This window comes from Sciurus carolinensis, chromosome 7, assembly GCF_902686445.1.
Source record: "Sciurus carolinensis chromosome 7, mSciCar1.2, whole genome shotgun sequence".
NCBI lineage: Eukaryota > Metazoa > Chordata > Mammalia > Rodentia > Sciuridae > Sciurus > Sciurus carolinensis.
Window position 1 is genome coordinate 8,926,498 of NC_062219.1, and position 19,977 is coordinate 8,946,474.

Sequence of the window (19,977 nt, forward strand, 5' to 3'; positions counted from 1 at the left end):
CAAATTAGTCCTTTACCCTAACCCTGCGGTGATGGAGCGTCTTCTAGGCTTGCCTTTCCCAGATGAAGGCGGAGGCTGCACAGACCACGTGCACCGAGACACCGCGACCAGGTACGGCCGCCCGGTGCCGGGTTCTCGGCACGCGGCCCGGATCCCGGCCCAAGGACGTCGGGGCAGCCCCACCCCAAACGGCCGGCCAACTGCCCGGTGCGCCCGCCCAGCCAGATTTATTTACATTTTCTTGATTCCCTCTGTCCAAGGTGGAACAGCCGCGCACCTTACAGCTCGGTTCGGGAGTAGAGCCGACCGCGCACCGGCCCCTCCTCCCCGCAGCGCCGAGGCAAAGGTCCGCCAGGCCCCGGGGCGCGGGGCGCGGGCCGGCGGGCGGGGCGCGGCCATCTTGAGCGGGCGCACCTCGCAGGTCGCGCGGGCGGGGCGGGAAGGGGCGCGGCCCCGGGACCCCGCCCCGCGAGGGCCTCTCGGGCGCGCGGGCGGCGGGCGCACTCGGCGGACGCACGGACAGCAGGAGCGCACGTCCACTGCGGGGCCGCGGGTGAGCCGGGCGCGCGGCCGGGCCGAGGGGCGAGGGAGGGGCGTGCGCGCTCCGCGGAGGGGGCTGTGGCCGGGACCCGACGGCAGGTGCGGCGGGGACGGTCTGGCGGGGGACAGCGCGCGCGGGAGCCCCGGCGGACGACCTCGGGGGCGCCCTGCGAGGCCCGCACTGGAGCAGGTGGAGCTGAACCTGTCTGGGCGGCTGCTGCGCGACCGTCCTCTCTCCGCTCTGTCCCCTCCCGAAGGAAGAGCCGAGCCCGCGCTGCGCGGACGCGCCCCACGGGTTCCGGGGCCCCTCCCGGGCAGTTAGTTGTTTTAAAAGTGTTGCTCCCCGGCGGGACGGCCGCGGTTTCAGGCCTGGGCAACGACTGCTGCACAAAGTGAAACTTGCTGTGCGCTCGGGCGGCCCCGGGAGGACCGCGGACCCCGCGCCGGGCAGCTCCGCCCCGCCGCCCGCCTCCCGCCCCCGGCCCAGCGGGGCGGTGACTCACCCGGCGCCGCCCGGCCGGTTCTTAAGCCGCGCGCTGCCGGGCGCGCTAAGGGCTTGTCTCTGACTCCAGGTGGAGAGAACTTTCTCAGCTGCTGCAAAGCCGAGTTTCCGGGGGATTGAGTCAGCCCACCAGGAACCGAAAATGCCGAAACCAGTAAGTTGCCCCGGTTCTGGGCCGGGTCACGTGCGCCAGGCGCCTTCTCCGACGGGAGTCACCTGCTCGAGGTGGCGGGTGGTTGGAACGGAGTTCTTTTTAAGGGGATGGGGACAGGAGCCGGGCACTGACTGCATGCTCTCTTATTGTGTGTTGATCCTTTTGTGGCACGCCAGAAAGACACCATTGTGCTGTCTCTCGCTAGGCTTTTTCTGAGTCCCCTTCCCCCCGAAGTTGTGATCTTACTTAAAAATTAGTCAGAGGCCCCCTTTACCTTCCTCTTTTTAAATAGTACCTGCTAATGCAACTTTGAGGTTTCTTAAAAAGTGCAAATCGCAGTCTGGTGGCGTCCAACTACCTACACCTGCTGTCCCATTTCCTTCAAGTGTCCGAAACCACACGCAGCCCGCACTTTCCTGGGGCGATTTGAAGGGCATTTGGGAGAGGAGACGCCCTCTCTGCAGCAGGCAGCCTCCATACAATCCCTGTTCCACCAGGTCCGGGAGGCGCTGGCCTGTAAACCTGGGAATTTGCTGGTTACAGCAGGATTCCTATCTCTGAAAGGGTTTAGCGATGGACTTGAATTGCAGATGAGGCAGCCCCAAGCTTGATAAGGACGCTTCCTGGGCTCTGGTCCTGCACTGCTGGTGAAGTCAGCTGATTAAAGTGCTGCGTTCCTGCTCCTCTGTCCCTGAATCTGATTTGATTGTGTTGAGATTGCTGACCAGGCTTGAGTGGTTGTAGGAACAGGTTCTTAGTGGCGTTGCTTAGAAAGTTGTGTATTCCAGCGGGTGACACACACCTGTAACACCAGCTGTTCCCAGGCTGAGGCTGGAGAATTGCAAGTTCCAAGAGGGTCTGGGCAACTTAGTGAGACCCTGTCTCAAATTGGGGGGAAAAAAAAAATCTGGAGATGTAGCTCAGTGGTAAAACTCCCCTGGGATCAGTCCTCAGTAGTGGAAACAAACAAAACCTGTATACATTCCACCTGCTTTAACACTGGTGAGCTGGATGACTTGGCATTGGGGAGAGAGTTTTACATTTTTGGATCATGATGGAGAAAATATCAAGTTATTAATTGTAATTAATGACAATTCTAGTTTTTTGAGCAACTTGGTTCTTTGATCAATATTTCAGGGCCTTTCCTCCTGTTAAACTTTATGTTCCCTGAAAGGAGTTCTTGATTAGAAGACTTATTTTACTAGTAAGTTAAAGAAATTACTAATAGATGCAGACACCAATAGTTTTTGGTGTGAGTCACATCATTGAGATGACTGGTTCATGAGGCAGATTTTTTTCTTTCCTATACAAAATTCTTCCTTTCATTTCAAACTTAAAGTGACACGTAACAGCCCAGCCCTGCAATACCAGTGGTTTACCTCTGGCCTGAGTGCAGCTTCTTACCAGGGCACTGCAGAGTATAGTGAGCTAGGGATTGGGGTGGGAGGAGTTGCGGGGGAGGGGGGGGTGTCAAGAAATGAACTCCTGGTGTGGTTTTCTTGATTTCACTAAAAGATGCAGGGTTTAGCTGCTAAGATGGTGCCCAGAAAAAAGTCACTACCTTTTTTTCATGAACTGTAATTTCTTTTAGTCTTTTTCTGTTTTCTTTTCTTTTTTTTTTTTAATTATGGTGGAGTATATATAACATTTAATTTGTCATCGTAACCATTTTTAAGCATGCAGCTCATTGACATTACATGTTTCTGTGGTTCAGCAGACGTCACCCACACATCATACCAGAGTGACCCCCCCCCGTACCCCTTAGGCACTGAAGCCCCGTTTCCTCAGCCACCATTCTGCTTTGCCTCTGTGAATTCAACCACTCTAGGGGCCTCGTTGGGGGGATCTTTCAGTATTTGTCCTTTTGTGGCAGTTTGATTTCCCTCTGCGTGAATAACACCATCAGGGTTCATCTGCTTTGCTTTCATCAGAATCCCCTTCCAGCCCTCATTATTTCTTATAGCAGGTATGTTTGGACTTCATTTTGTTTTAAAGGTCTTTGGTGATGCAGAAGAATTTAAAAATTGTTTCTGTCACCGCAAAGATGGTTGCAAAACTGCTAAGGAAGGAGAGTAGCCACACTGCATGTGGCTGAGCCTCAGTACCAGGGGAACTTTCTGAAAGGCTGTGTGTTGTGTGACATCTTCAGTTACCATTTTTGAATCTTATTGAGAGGTCTTCCTTTAGGTGAGCCAGACCTGTCTGCTGTGGAAATCCCTGCCTGCCCCCTCTTGGGCAGGGGAGGGTGTTAAAGACAAACTGCAAATTATGTTAGGGTCACCCTGTCACTGAGAAGGGCATAGTAGTCATCTCTTAAGGCAGTTATGGAGAATCTAATTTGACAGTTTTGGGGCTCGTTGGTTGGTTGGTTTTCTGGACTCAGTAAATGGTAAGGTATCCACCAATGAGTTTCATCTGTGTCTTTTAAACAAAGAGCTATTGATTCTAATTATTCGGTCCCAAGCTAAGAATTTCACCTAGGTGACTTTCATGGCATTGAATGTTTAAGAACAGGATTAAGGGTCAATTACACTTAAAAATGTATACATCTGAGTAGTTGGGGTTTGGGACTGCCACCTGGTGATGGATTTGTCTGCACTGAGGCAGTGGATGTTTTGTACATAAAACAGTATAAATGAAATAATATTCAGTTACTGGACCTTAATACTTCTTCTCAAAGCACCACTTGTTGAAAAGATTGGGTGTTCATGTTTGGCCAGCAGGATGCCCTACAAGAGGGTGACGCGGATTCTGTCCTGTGGGGGCCAGTCTGGAACCTGACACCAGACACAGGCACATGCTAGAGCAGGAGCTGGGGAGCTCGCTGCGCTTTCTCAGGGAAAAGCCTTGGTAAGGTTGAGAGGGCAGGTGTCCGTGGGGAAAGGATGGGTCCCTGGAGGCGCATCGGGAAGCTGCTGGAGTGCTCGCTGTGGCCTCTTGTCTGGTCTTGCTTTCCTCGGCTGCTTTGGAGCGATATTCGGTGGGACTGGTGGGCTTCCAAGGAGGGCAGTCTGGTGCTCTCGAGAGCACCTGGGCCTCTGCTGGGTCTCCAGGTGCTGAGCGGCCTCCTCTGCGAACAGGATGGGGTTGACGTGCAGGGAGCTGGTTCAGGAGGCAGTCCTTGTGCCCCACTTCCAGGCCAGGGGGCCCACAGCGTCCTCCCTCCCTCCCTGTCTGTCTGTCCTTTCTCATACCTGGCTTGTTTTTCTCATCTGGTGGGAAGGCTTAGAGGTGAACGGCCTCTATAGGCACCAAGAGGTGCCTGAACTGTGGTGTCTGAAGTCGTGTTATAGGAGTTTCCAACGTGAAGGGAGGTGGACCTGGTTCAGAGGACTCTGACATGGGTTCAGAGTCCTCCCTGTGGCGAAGCTTGAGGAGAGTTTGTGAGATGACCCCGGCTCTTTGGGAATACGCCTTTCCACTAAGTATTTTAGCAGGGACAGAATTGACTGGATGATGATCACGTTTTACTCCCCACCCCCGCCACCCTTCACTGAGGACATAGAGACCCCCACCACCACCACCACCAGGGGCAGATGGCGAAAGAGGTACTGAGATTTCCGCAGGTGGGGGTGAGAAATGCCGGCTGGGCTTGCTGGTCTGCCATCATCCCACCGTGAGGCATGATGAATATTTATACTTCATCCATTTGCTGGGCAGAGTTACTGTGAGGGCACTGAGGCTCCACGTGGCAGACGCACGCAGCCCTGTCATCATGGACTTACCTGGGTCGGGGACAGACAGCAATCCTAGTTAGTCAGAGCTGCAGCTCTGCAGTTGCCCTGAAGAGGGCACGTGCTGGTTGGGGGATGTGAGACAGGTCAGGAGGGCAGCCCAGGAGGTGAGGGCCGCGTGGGCAGCTGAGGGATGGAGAGGTTAGGGTGGGAGTCCCCCCGCGAGGAGCCCACCAGGCAGGGGAAGCCCCCAGTGCACAGGCCAGCGGGGAGAGGGTCCGGTTCCAGGTGAAGTCTGCTGTGGCGAGAGAGACAAGCCACGCTCAAGCATTGCTTTTTTTAACCTTAACTCAGGGTTTTGACTTTCTAGAGGGAGGTGACATGATTGGATTAGCCTTTTGAAAAGTTGCCTAGAGGCTGTAATGTAAGACTGTGCAGGAGGTGGCCGGAGTGGGCGCAGTGGTCCTTGATGGAGTTGGGAGGACCTGGAGGGAAGTGGGGGTGCTCCTTGGGAGGTAAGGCCCAGAGTCCTGGGCGTGGGCTGGAGGTGCAGGGCGAGTCCAGCTGCCTCCTGGTTTCTGGCTTGCATAACCCAGTGAGTGATGGGGCCATCACTGAGATAAGGAGCCCTGGACAAGGACCAGCAGAGGGGAAGGGTCAGAGTCTGGTTTTGCACATGCTATTAGGTCGTGTCTGTGGTGGTGGGAAAAGTTCTTGCCTTCGTCGAATTTCCACCTCACCGCCGTGGCCATTCTGCCCTGTGGATCATGACTGCGGCAGGGAAGGGGGAGCTAGCGGGGTGGGGGTCCAACTCCAGAAGGACAAGGCCCTCCGAGCTGAGCTGCGACGTGGCAGCTCTCTGATTGGAGCTTCCCTCCTGGGGAGTCCGGCGCAGAGCTTAACGTAGTGGTGACCAGTGACCTCTCAAATTTTGGCTCTTTGTTTTTTCAAGGAGAAAAAGAACCTAGACAGTGCCTATGAAACCACTCCTGGGTCCTGTTTTCCCTCCCGTTCCCCCCAGAACGGGAACAAAATTATTTGCTAAGACAAAAGTTTGGGAAAGGAAAACAATCACTTAGTGAATCCTAGCTCTTTTTCTTAATTTTGTTTTTCACTTAAACTTGGTGTACCTTGGAGGGTTGGGAGATTCATTAGGTGGTTCACAGGCCGGTCCTCCTCTAGTACCTGGATGTTTTTACTCTGAAGCAATAAAATTCACAGTCAGCTTTAAAAAGCAGGAACACACCTTGAGTTAGCCTTTAGATTTTATTTCATTTCAGTAATAACTGCATGAGAACTCCTCAGCTGCTCTCGTTAGTTTTTGAGTGAAGCACTAAATGTGTGTTTGCTACCACCAATAAAATGTGCAATATTTGTTGAAGAGAGCAGAGGTCACGTTACTTCCTCCCAACATACTTACATCCATATCTGTCGACGTAAGAGATAAAGATGGATTCCAGACTTCTGTTTGTTCTTAAGGAACCAAACAAAGCCATTGTGTTACAGTGTGACTTAGAGACTTTCTAAAGGCTCAATATGTAGTTAATGTACATTACTTTTTCAAGTAAAATAGAAGTATAAAGAACCACAAAGTAATAATTTCATAACTTACTACTTACCCTGGACTTAGGTCATTTGGTATCTGCAAACCTCCATTTTGTAGTCTGTAAAATGGGAGTATAGACAGTTTTTTGCCTGAGGGTCCAGGGCATTTCCGATAGCAGAAGGCAGTTCCATTTTCCCTTCTTCACTAAGCCTCTCTTATCACCTTTATGACGGTCTTTCAAAGGAAATAGAAACACTTCACTAACACAATTATCTTTTTAATATATTTGAGAAAACAAACTTTAAAAGCAAAATTTAAAATTTCTGACCGCAACCCAACTTTTATCAATGAGCGAGAGGAACTGGAGTCAGCGGCGGGTCGGACTGCACCAGTCGGCACGGGCGTATCAGATTTCACTTATCATTTGTTGTTTGAAGTCACTTTCCACATCCTAATTTTGTTTTCCATTTTCACCAGAGAGAAGATCAACTTACCATTGCTGTGTCGATAGTTGTCGTATCAGATTGTGTAAATGATTGTTTTCATTCAAGGGTGGAGCAGGCAAACGATGATCGATTATCAGGCCAGCACTGGCCGTGACGTTTCTGTGAGCTCTACCAGCTAAAAGTGGTTGCTCCATTTTTGCAGGGTTGAACAGGATGCAGCAGACACCAAACGAGGCCCTCAAAGCCTGAAATACTTACACACAGGCCCTTTACAAAAAAAATTTAGCAGCCCCTGCTTCTGGGATAAAGGCAGTTACTGTGAAGGCCTTGTTATAAACTGGTGTGTGTTTTATGGTTAGGCTAATATTTGGAAACAGAGACACCTCTCATTGGTTGCAGTTTTTAAAAAACTGTTCTCAGAGAACAAAAAACCAGTTAGCCAGGACAAGCACACCACAGCCCGAGCATGGATGCCTATTGTGAAAACTGTCACTGAGGACCAAGCTTGGTTGGTGCTGAGGGCATGTTTTAAACAAGGCTGGTGATGGTGGCTGTTCTTTGTTCCACGGAGAAGGTGGCAGTATCTTGTCACTCCTGCTACCCCATCATCTAATGACAGACCTCTGGCATGAGCTAAAAGAAAACAATTTGTACCTGATATTTGAGTAGGAAAGAGAATGCCATGTAAATGAATTGCTTTTATATTATTTAAGATGAGCTTTCGACCGTGCTAGTCTCTGAATTTCTGACTGTAGACAGTTGGATCATTCAGTCCCAAGTTCCCTTCACATCCACCGTGCCTACCCCTTGCCCACTGTGTTGTGCTTCACAGAACTTACCTTTGCGTTCGGTGCTTATTTGTGTCTTGGCTTTCCTGGTTACCAAGCAAGATGCAATTAAAAAAAAAAAATCCCTGCATCTAGAATGCACTAAACTCTTGCTTTATTGCAGGTAGACTGAGGCTGACCACTGGATAAAGGCACTGCCTCTGGTGGGTAGTCCGCCGCAGGTTTTGCCGGCTCCCTCTGCACCTGTCAACCAGGGCCTGTGAGCCCACCCGTGAGGGCTGAGGGCGCCCTGCCCTGGTCAGGAAGGGCCGTGTGCGCCACTTGCAACTGCTAGGTTCTAAGCTGATTAAAAGCTTCACCGTCTCATGATGGTCATTCTTTCCTCTCTAACTTAGCCTAACGAACGGGTGCAGTAAATAGACTTCACCTCGCTGTTGGTCCTTCTCTCCCACCGTGAACACTGTCCATATCCCTCCCACATATGGGGCACTGCTGTGCCAGGGTTTAGATCCTGGGGACACATCGGTGAACTGAAGGGCCTTTTAAGGGATTGCGGCCCCTTCCCTTCAATCACATCAAATGATGGCCAGGCCGGCGTCCATCCAACATGGCTGCCCTGCCCTCTCCCAGTGGCCACAAGCCCAGGAAAGTAGGTGCAGGGCTAAGTGAAACAGCCTCTGTGCCTGAGGCTAAAGGGGAGACAAACATCAATCATGTGCGGGAGCAGGAGGACTCTTCTGCAGATTTTCATCCAGGCTCTGCCAAGAGGTGGAGTTGTTTTTATTCTTTGACCAACTGTTTGTTGGGCAAAGGGACTTTGTAAATCACCTTTGTGCTGACCCTCGCGAGCCACGATGGCTGTCTGCCGGGCCCTTAGATCTGCCATCATTTCTTGGGTGCAGTGTTTCAGAGAAACTGATTGTGTTGGTAGTATTTTGCCTGTTGCTGCGTCTGGAGGTTTCTTGTACAGTGAGTTTTGGAAGAAAATCCAGCCTGGCTCCTTACGTTCTTAGAGAACCCGGAACCACCAGTCGCTGGCAGGAGCTTAGCACGCAGATACTAGATTGGGATCTGCCTCTGCGAACTTGATTGCTGTGTGTGTTAGTATGGTGTTCTCATTAGGGTGCTGCGTGCCTCGGTTACATAATGAAGGGTGGCACATTTGGGTGCTGAGGTGTTGGCCTACATAACACTTTGCCATTTGGATGACACTCTTAAGTGGGGCTTAGATGAGGCGGTAGGGTGGGGAGAACCTGACTGGACGGGGCAGCCAGGTAATCGTCTGAAAACAAGCTCGAAACATGCATTATAGGATTTGGACAAATCAACTGTAAAAAGATGATGTTGGACACACTGGGAGTGGAGGCGCTCACCTGTAATCCCAGCAACTCGGGAGGCTGAGGCAGGAGGATCACAAGTTCAAGGCCAGCCTCAGCAACTTAGCCACACCCTGTCTCAAAATAGAAAATAAATTAAAAGATATTGTTGAACAGTGGGGAAAGTGAGTATTGACTGAGTCTTTAAAAATTAGGGAAATAGTTTTGAATTGTTGGATATAATAGTGGCTTTGTGGTTTTATATACACTCCCCGCTCCCGGCACTGGGGGTGGAACCCAGAGGCTCTTTACCGCTGAGCCTCAGCCTTGTTTATTTTGAGACAGGGTCTCACTAATGTGCCCAGGCTGGCTTTGAACTTTCAGCCTCCAACTTGCTGGGATTAAGGTGTGTGCCGGCACACCTGGTGGTTTTATATACGTTTAAAGCCCTCCGGTGCTGCATGCGGAAGTTTTCACAGATGAAATGATGTTTGATGGTCTTAAAATACACAAACAAACCAAAAGGTTTTTTTCCTTTTTTAAAACTGTAGGAAGAGTAGAGAAAAGAACAACTCTGGGGACTCGGTGGTGTGTGACCGGGAGGAAGCCCACGCGGAGGTCGCTGTTCCGTTGGTTCCCTCTGCTTTGGGGAGTGTTCCAGATCTCCCACGGTGGAGAGTGTGCTTTTTAAAGCCTATTACAGGGACAGAGGGGTGAGATAATTCACTTTAGCTCCTCGGGAAATGCACCAGTCTTCTTCGGGTGGGAGAAGCCTAGTAAGAGCTACTGGGGTGCGTGAGGGGCTGAAGGGGCGCTGCCTGGTGTGCTGGGTCTCAGGGGATCTGGTGTCCTCCGACAGGGCCATCTCACCCCACGAGCGTGTATTAAAGGAGCTCGCAGCAGAATTCCAGTTGACATGGAAGCACGTGGAACTGTTGGTTCCCAGCTGTTCCACTATTATTCTGTACCTCCATGATTTTTAGTGGGGTGAGGAGATGCCGTGACCAGATGGGTGCAGGACATCGTCTTAATGGCAACTTACTCAGACTTGAGTGTTGGGATCGAGCGTAATAAAATATAAGACATCTGCCTGGGATCTCATACAGTCCTTTTGAGATGCCTTGTGCCATCTGTCTTCTGACAGGGTGGACACTGGCCAGTGGAGGCATTCATCAGACCAGGAGCAGGGTGGGGCTGGGGCGGGTGCTCAGTGTCCTGAGACGCACCCCAGGCCCTCTTGCTCGCAGTCAGGCAGTTGCATACGTGACTCTGATCCCATCACGGATACAACATGCAGCGCTCGATTGCGAAGAATATAAATCAAAGTTTCAGAACAAGGGTGATTTAAAAGTGTAAGCTTTTCTGGGGTTTTCTATTCAAGCAAATTTTGTAAGCTTGCTGATTGAGTTTGGATTTTAAAAATAAAGATAGTAGGGTCTTATTCTATTTTTGATAGGTGGCAAAAGAAAAGACTATGGGCAAGTTCGGGTGGCTCCTGCATGAGCTTCTTACAGGAGAAATGTTCTTTAACGCTCCAGAATACTCCAGTTTGTGCGATCTTAACTGGGGACAGAGATTTATCTCAGAAATGTCACTAGATTTAAGTATGACTTACTTTATATGCCCCTCCCTAAAACAACAGGTCAGCAAAGGAACTGATGTCAGTTTGACGTCTTCCCCAAGCTCCCCCATCCACTAGAAAGGAAAGGAAAAACCCTTCACAGGCGTCTAAATTTACCAAGAAAATAGTGCTTTCCAGCAGGGGAGGGGCCTAGACTGCAAGCTTGTGATCTCCTGCATTTCGTGAGCCTAGAATTAAGACTCACTGTAGTCTGAATTAGCTCTCTTGGCCCCCTGTCCCTTGCTTTTGTCTTTTACGGGATCCTGAGTTTGTGTATGTGATTAACTACACATTTCAAGGAACTAAGTGCTGAAGTACGTGACACACCTAGTGCCCTGCAATCATGGTACAGACTCGCAGCCTCACAGGTTTGTTAGATAAAGAGAAAGCGACCTTGAAAGAGGTTAGTTTGCCCTCCTTGGGTGGGGAGAGAAGGATGTCAACTATTTGTATTTCTTTAAAGAATACTTTCTGTTGCAGAATGTAGCATCCTTTGGTTATTTCTTTCCCCTCTCCTTTGTAAAGTGGTTTCTAAGAACTTTGGTTTACTTCCCACATTAAACTTGCACACACGACCCCTGGCGATCCCAGGATGGAAGGAGTAGACAGGCACAAGAAAGGAATCTTGGAAGTTCACAGGAACAGATCTTGAAACTTAACAGGCAGTCGCTCCGGGAGCATAAGCAGGCCCAAAAATGCCGGCCACTGTTGCTCTGCAGCGCAGGCTGCTGACAGCCGGCAGGGCCCAGCAGGGCTTGAAGCGGAGGAACTGGCCCTATTTGAGTGAGCGCTCTGAAAGCTCCCTTCTGGTTCTGAGGTCGTGATTCTCTCTAATCATATCATAATGAGTACAGACAGGACTGGTTTGTCTGCTTTGTGTGTTTGTTAAGCAGCCCTAGTCAGACAGGAAGTGGGTCTGGGGACAGGAAGTAGCTCACTTTCAGAAGCAAAAAGGAGCTATTCAGAAGGACGTGAGAATACATAGTCTTGAAGCTGCAGGGTACATATTAATTGATCTGGACTCTTCCTTTTTGCATTCATAGAATTTCGTATAATTTTCGCCTTGGGAATTTAGAAATAGAAACTTTTTGACTCAAAAGCTTGAAACCGTTCATTGACTTACAGATACACAACCTTAGGAATAACAAAGGAGCTATACAAATATAAATGTTTTCAATGACCAGGAGTTAAGGAAGCTGCTTGAACCTTTTTGGCCCCACTTTCTTTCCTCTGCCACTAAGAAGAGGTCAGCAGGCTAGCTGCCGTGGTGGCTGCCTGTAATGCCACCTACTCAGGAGGCTGAGGCAGGAGGATTGCAAGTTTGAGGCCAGCCTGGGCAACTTAAGAGAACCCTGTCTTCAAAAAAAAAAAAAAAAAAGAAAAAGAAAAAGGTGGTCAGGGTAGGACAACCTTACACAAAGCAATACCCATTTAGAGTCAGTTTTCTTTTTTACAGCTGTCACTGTTTTATTCATTGTACTTAAAACATACATTTACATCACAAAAACACAACAAAGGAGATGCCACAGCATAGAAGGTACTGGGAATTCCAAGACCCAGCTTCTGTGTTAGCACTCTGCCCTGTTGGTGGCGTCCTTCCGGAAGAGCTTAGCATCTACATTTTAAGCGTAGCCTCACGGTAGAGGTGGTAGAGGTGGAGGAGCGAGGAGTCTGACAGGAAGGGGGATGGCATGTTAATTTTCATAATGAAAGCTACCCAGAAAGTTCTGCAAGTGCTTCTGGCCTTCCCGTAAGATGAATTGGTGCTGCCGCAGGGTGTAGAGCAGGGGAGCATCCCAGGGCTGCCCCTGCTCCCATTGCCCCTTGTCAGGGATAGACGGGGTAGGAGGTTTTGTGCTTTAGAGAAACAACAAACTTGTCACACCCAAGTAAAGAAGTGTACCCGTCTTCCAGAACGAAATTCTAAGGCGTCCAGGACCCTGGGATGGGCACACCAGCAGATGCATCATTCAGGAACTGACTGACGGAGGTGGAGGGACTTGGTGACCTCCCTTTTTGCCAGACTTGCTGGCAGTTAAAATTTGAACCGGCAACTATTCAAAGTCTCTTTTTGTACAAGTTAAAATTCACTCACACTTCCTGAAACTAGGTAAGGGCTGTGCTGAGACCGCCCCCAGAGGCCGCAGTGGCACCTCTGAGGTTTTCATGGTTAAGTTGCTGCCTTTGACTTTGACCTCTATGGTTCCACCTTGCTTTTCATTAGTGATTAGCACCTGGGCAATCGCTCACCAGAGTGCTTTTACACCTCCCTCAAGGAGTGGGGAGCGCAGGGTGGTTGGAGGCCCTGCTTGGCCCAGGTCAGCTCAGTTTCCCACTGGTTACTGCCCACAGGGAATGCAGTCCTTCCCCAGCGCCCACCCATGTGCACAGCAACCTGAATTCTCTTGCTGGTTGACTTTCTCGGGGAGTGACCGCTGCCACAGGGCCAGTGTCTGCAGTGGAGTTCTGTAGCTTTGCATTGGGCACCAGGAGTTCTGAGGGCCGCTGACCCTGGCCTGTGCCCAGCACTGTGCCGGCAAGCCCTTTTCTCATGTTCCTGGGAATAGCGCAGCTTCCTCTGCTGGTTCCTAGGAAAGTTGAAGGGTTAACAGGACTGTGGGCCAGCTCTTTGGCCTCTTTAGGGGTGCTGCCTAGCAGTCGTCAAAGGTGTAAGGAGCGGACCCTTGTCAGCTCTGGCCTTTGATGGTTTTATTGTTCTTACTACTCAGGCAACAAGACGAGGGTATATGCTGATACTGTGTAGTTACGTGGGACTTCTTAGCAGAATCTGAGAACACACCTCTGGCCTACCCAAATGTCTTTGTTGGTTTGTTGTGTTATAGACAGAGCTGCACACAGAAGCCGTCCTGGACAGCTTGACTTGTTTGTTGTGTGCAGTTAATTGAAGGCTGGCCTTTCTTGGCCTCTAGTAATTTCCCTAAGTCCATAGATGAAGCAGCTTTCTTCACGCTCGTGGTGTTTAACCTGGAAGGAGCATGAGATGATGTTCGGGTGTAACTTGGAGACGGAGAGCTTGCTGTGCAGGGTTAGCAGTGTGATTGTCTTCATCCAGTGCAGATTGCCTTAGGATTAGTTCATTAGTGCAGCACCTTCATCCTGATATTTCCACGTCTCTGCCTGCCAATAAGAATGCTTACCAAGTCTGGTGGTAGAGCCAGAGCTTAAATTTGTGCTCCTGGAATTTCTTCTGGCCCAGCCTGCCTTTGGGTGCTTGGTGACAGATGACTCCTGCCATGGGTGAGGATTAGGGAGGAGCCACTGTTGCCTGCTCTTGATTGACAAGTGGTGTGCTGCCTTTGCCAAGCACAGTATCAGGTTAATGCTGTAATTGATCTGTATATGAACTTCACTCCAGTTAATGAGAACATGTTTCAGGAGCCACATTTCTGTGCTGCCCATCTTTTCTCTGTGCAGTGGTGTTTGAGTGTCTTAGCCTGGTGATACTTGTTTGTGTCTCCTCGGCCTTAAAGAATGAGATTTTGGGACTGCCCTTCTGGGGTAACAATTGGACTCTCCTGGCCCTCTTTACTAGAAACTGTAACAGTGTAAGCATGCATGGCCATTGGAGTTTCAGTTACAACTATTTTGTATAATTTAGTTTTCTCCATGAACAGTTGTGTGGAGAGCAGTGTTATACATGTAAGAGATGCACTCGTTTGTGTAATAGGTGGAAACAAGTTTATCCTGTAAGAATTAGCTGTTGCTGCAACACCCTACCAGTGCTGGCGATGTGGATGGAGGGGAAGCAGTAATAAGCCCCCACCCCACAAACCATCCGCCTGTCTCTCGGACCTTCTGACCTGCCCCCCAGCTGAATCCAAGGGTCTGCATTTTTGCCCGAGGCCAGTTAAGGTTTGCTAATTTGGCGGTAATGTTTTCTAGGGGTTGGTTATCTGTGAGCCAGCATGTGTGGAGAGTGACCACTGTGTGGCATAGCAAATGCTGTGGCAGTTGACATTGTAGAGCTGGGCATTTCTTTTCTTTCTCAAAGATAAGGGGATGGGATTCAGAGGGCATTACAGGTGGGCTCATTAGTTGTGGGTCTCGTAAAGAACACCTGTCCTGTTGTGCTGCATGCCCAGGAGATGGAGGGCAGAGGTTTTCACGCGGTGAATAGCACAGCGAGTGCATTGGCAGTGGAGTTGGGCCTTTCGCTTGTTCACTCCCAGCCAGGGCTTGTCACTGGCATCACTCTTGGGAGTGGTGTCCTGGTCTCAGTCCTCCCAGCAGCTGCCCTCAGCCCGGGCCCTGGGAGCAGCCTTCATAAGCGCTGCAGGTGGTTCTTTTGAATGTTCCAGTCAGAACCCCGCTGAGCAAAGGGGCAGGACACATTTCCTTCAGCAGAAGCAAGGGGGCGGGCCTATGAATCCAAGAAGGTCTACAGATGCGGGAGGTGTTCACTGAAGACCTGCTCAGTGCTGACTGGTGCACATCAGCTCACGAGTGTCGCCTTGGACCTGGGAGGAGCAGGGTCTGCTCGGGAGGGTCCTGGGAAGCTGGTGTGTGTGGGGTGGGGGCAGCTCAGCAGTGAAGGAGGAGGGGCTCAGAGTCACAGGGGCGGCATTGACTGCCGGCCTCAGGGGAGAGCGAGCCTGGGTGTGGAGGTCCCCAGTGTTTCAGTCCTGTGTTCGAGTCAGGGTGGCTGCTGCCACTGTCTTCCCAGGAACTTTCATCTAAAGCTTAAATTAAAAATGTAGTTTTTAAAAACTGATCTTATTTTTCTGTCACCTTCCTTTCACCCTTAAGACTTTTCACTCTTACTAAACTGATGGTGGATGGTCTGGTTTGAATGTCCTGTTTTTCAGCAGCAGGGAGCAAGTTGATAAGTAGAGTGCTTAACCCAGCGTCCACCAGTGGAGGGTGTGTGCACACAGTAGAATATTACTTGGAAGTTAAAAAAAAAAAAAAGAAGAAGAGCTGATACACTGGTGGGTGAATCGTGAAAACATCATGCTGAGTGACAGGGCCAGTCACAAAACACCACACAAGGCTCCACTGATAGGAAAGTCTGTGGAATCAGGAAGTCGGTTAGTGGTTGGCAGAGGTTGGGGAATTAAAGACTATGTAGCATTGGTTACATAATTCTGTGAATGTACTAAACACTACTGAAATGTGTATTTTTCCAACACATGCATTTTATGATATGAAAAAAAAGCTATTCTAAGAAGCTTCCAGTGACAGCAGGAAAATCAAAATACAGCTATTTTCTCCATAGTTTCTTAATTAAGTGAACCAAACAGCATCTGAAAATGCCACTGCCATTCATCTGTCCCCAGGACCGACCGCCCCAGCCATACTCCCTGTTGTGGGAGAACCTTACTGTATCTACTTCTGCTGGAGTCTTTCCAAACGTTCAAAAGGTCTTATCCAAATATTTGAAAACTGCTAGAAGTTGCTGAAGTGGCACCTTCAGAAGAGGACTGGAATGTTGGAAATCGGCGTTGACATTTGAGTGATACGGAAGGTCAGGCTCTCGGCGGAATCTTGGGCTGATTGGAGTTGCACTCCGACTGACTTCTGGTGACTGCAGGTGTGCGAACGCAGAGCTTAACGTTGTCGCTCAGTGTGCTGCCTTGAAACTCCGACATTTGCGTGCTGCCGGTTCCCCCTCCCCCTGAAGCGCTTTTCCTGACTCTAGACATGAGGAAAGTCACTGCACGCGTCTTTTCCTGCGTGCTTTGGCTCCTGAGCCGCGGTCCCTAGGTTGAAGGTTGTAGAGGGATTGGTCCTGGACCCGTCCCTCCTGTCTGCACTCGTTGTACAGATAGCATTCACTCTCTAAAAAGGGAGAGTAGAGGTCACTTAAATTCTTAAATCTTTCCTCCTGAAGGAAATGACACTTCCCAGAGGAAGACTTGCATACCTAGATTTAATTACCAAAATGAGGGAAAGAACCGGGAAATAATTTGACATGAGCCCCAAATTCAGCAGTCACCCACTGGCTGGAAGGAAAGCAGGATGTTCCACTGTCCGCTCGGTGCCCGCGCCCCATTTCTCAGACTTTCCAAAGGTGTTTTAGATCCATTCGAACAATTCAGCTGGAAAGACTTGGAAATCGTGTATTCCAAAGTGCGTTCTGAAGCATCTCGGTTCTTTTACCTGTCCTTGGAAAACCCCACGTGGGCAGAGCAGTGTGGGAGCCCAGACTGGACCATCCCAGGATTTTGCTGTTTGCATCAGTGTAACAGAGGCACACAAAAGCCTTTTGGCTAAAGAAGAATAAACTTAACTACTTAAAACAGGGCCCCAACTCCCATATCCCCCTTCCCTTTAAAGGTCAAATCACTTTCCAGAGCACTACACGGGCTCTGACTTGGGGTGTGGGAGGCCCTGCGAGGTGTTTTCCCCGACTGTCCACTGTCGGCGAGAGCTGAGAGGCCCCTTCCTCACAGGCGGGAGGTTTCCAGCTACCTCGTTTCTACAAGTGGGAGGAGCTGGAGAAGCGGGGATTGGCCCGCCATCCTAGGCTGTCCAGCGCTTGAGAGCTGAGCAGAGGGGTTGCTGGGTTTGTTTTGCTTGAACAGGGTGAACTGTTGGTGAGTTTATTAAAAACAAAACAGAAACAGATTGGGGCTTAAGACCTTCAGTGTGGTGGCATCGGAGGACCCAGTGGCGCTGTTGCATTTCTGCCTAGAGTGGTCTCTTCTCTGGAAACTCCAGAAGAGGTGTGAGCCCCTTGTGCGTGGTCCGCGTAAACAGTTCGGCCAGCTCCTGCTAGCATTCAAGTGTTACTTTCCTCCTGGTGGCCCTCTGCGTGCAGGCCCGAGTGGGCTCTGACAGTGCCCCGGCCTTGCCACCCACCACTCTAGACCCAGCAGGGCCTCAGGCCTTCAAGTCCAGGCCCTCTTTTTGCAAATCGAGTGACCCAGGCCCGGGGCAGGGAGTCATCTACTTGGTTCCTCAATGCAATACAGACCAGGTTCTGATCTTTATGTCCTTGTGTTCCAGCGACACCCGCCCCCTCCAAATTTGTCCTGTACTCCAAATCACTTGGGTGACTTTACAAAGTACAGATTCCTAGACTGCATCCCAGAAACTGGGGTGTTCGAAAAGCGGCTCCAGAGGTCCCATCTAGGAACCACTGGTTTATGGTCGCCACTGAGGCCAGTCCATCCGATTCATTGCTAAGATGCTCTGGGCAGGGCATCAGTGCCCACAAGCCTGCACACCTCCTGACAAGCCCCAGGGCATGGGAGGTGCCCACTGGCAGGTGTCGAGTCCATGGGATATTGGAATAAAGCTGTTAGTCATCAGCAGGTCCTGTGGGTAGGTCTGAGCTGAGCTAACCTGGAGTTAGAGCAGCAGACAGTGTTTTATTTGAAAAGAAAACATACAAAACAAAAGGTGGGTAGAGTCAGTTGTAATTTGGTTTTCATTAACTTCATTAACTAAGACAAACAGGTTTCTGTGATCAGTATCTTCACACATGAATGTATGTGTTATGCATTGAACGGTTAAGTGGCTTGGCACAATTATGTGTGAAACTCTAGTCCTTTTTAATTTTAAAAAACAGTTTTTTTTAAATTCAAGTCTTACTGGGTAGTTTTGTGTTTTTTCTCTAGAAACAAAGTTTATTTCAATTTTTGTTTTTAGGCATTTCTCTTTAAGCATAGACCAATAGCCTATGCTGATATTCTGGTGATAGATGAGAAACTGAAATAAAAACCAACTTCACTTACTAAGCTAGGCTGCTATGGGTGAGGGAGTTTTTTGTTGTTTTTGCTAAATATGGTCATTGTGAAAAATGTACACATATTCATTAGAACCTCACTTTCTTTGAGGGGTTTGAGTATCTGTAGTACCAGGCTTTCCAGTTTGTGTTCAAGGTAAGTCATCATATTCTAAAACTCGTCCTAAAATTCTGGCAGTACAGAGCTATAAAAAAACCATTATTTTTAATCATTAGAGTGCTATATCCCTGAACTTACTTATAAATTTCCATTATAAGTGTTTGAGTGTATGTCTAGTTCCCTACATATTTTAACTTTTTTTTTTTTTTTAATTTTTTTAGATGTTGATAGACCTTTATTTTATTCATTTCTTTATATGCAGTGCCAAGAATTGAACCCAGTGTCTCACACGTGCCAGGCAAGCGCTCCACCACTGAGCCATAACCCCAGCCCCATGTTTTAACATTTTAGACCTCTGGATAAGACTTTGTGTCTTAGCTTCAAGTGGCGTAGCAGGAGGAAGACGTGAATCATTAAGTTCTCATCTGCACCATCACCCACATGGTTGTGTGTGCTTGGGGGGCACACATGAGCAAAACTAAACTCTAATTGCTACCTCTCCCCCCCACAGCAAAAAGTCTGTTTAGTACTTTGTCCTGAGCTAGAAAGACACTGCACTTTTGGGAGTTAGATTTTAAAGGACTAACTACACACTGTGTATACCACTGTGTTGCCTTTTGTATTGCTTTTGACAAAAGTGTGATTAGGGGGGATTACCAAGACAATAAAAATTGCAAACAGACACTCTTCTCTCTGGTCTCTGCACAGTTTGGATCTGTGGTGATCTCTTCAGGCCTGTGGGCTTGCAGGGCTGGCCTCATGTGTCAACTACACAGTCCCACTTGATGAACGGGGCAGCCTGCCTCCACGCTCGCTGGGTTCACTGGAAACAGTCGCTGACCGTGGAAAGCTAATACCAGGCTGAGAAAAAGAGTTGAGATGTAGATGTTTCCCTAATTGCTAAAGCTTGGTTTCTTTTAAGCGCCAAAATTTGTATGGAAATGATCCTCTTCCGTTAGTGAATATCTCATTTCACATTTTGGTGAAAGTTTACGCCGTGTAGCAGCACATTATTAAAGGTCTGTAAAACTGAAAACAATCTTCATGGTCTTCCTAAGCACAGAACTGTGCAGCGTGCTACAGATCGAGACAGTTCTGGGTTTTGCCAGAGACTGGAGCCCCACAGAGCATTGGGAAATGGAGCGGGTGCTTCTTGGTGTTCCTGGGATCATTTGTCCTTAAAATGGGCTCAGGAATGCTAAGCATGCTGCAGGAAACGCTGTGGGTGTCACGACCCATAAGTAACACACACCCCCGTTAATTAGGGCAGCTTGGTCATCGACCTTAGCACAGAGCTGGTCACCTGTCATGTAGATTCCATTAGCATTCCTATCTCAACCTTGATGTAAAGATTGTAGAGATGTGCTGTTTATGAATCTATACAGATATCAAAATTAGTTTGGTAATTTTAAGAGGATTTCTTAAAGTGAGAAAAATCCTGGTGTGTGCCAATAAGACCTGGGGTCTACCTCTTTTGATGGGGCCAGAACTGAGCAGGAGAGGGGAATCCTGCTCACTCCTTGTACTGGTTCGTGTGTGTGTGTGTTGCTGGGGATTAAACCCAGAACCTTCAACATGA

The 19,977-nt window shown here is 49.3% G+C and overlaps 1 protein-coding gene across 1 annotated transcript in view; it reads left to right on the forward strand.

Annotated features, from left to right (window-relative positions):
* Positions 1 to 433: 433 nt before the first annotated feature.
* Positions 434 to 19,977, forward strand: part of Ezr (ezrin) — a 43,066-nt gene continuing 23,522 nt past the window's right edge. The window contains exons 1-2 of the mRNA XM_047557963.1: positions 434 to 553; positions 1,113 to 1,196. Coding sequence (XP_047413919.1) covers positions 1,185 to 1,196 — 12 coding nt within the window. The 5' untranslated portion in view covers positions 434 to 553; positions 1,113 to 1,184. The remainder of the gene's footprint in view (positions 554 to 1,112; positions 1,197 to 19,977) is intronic.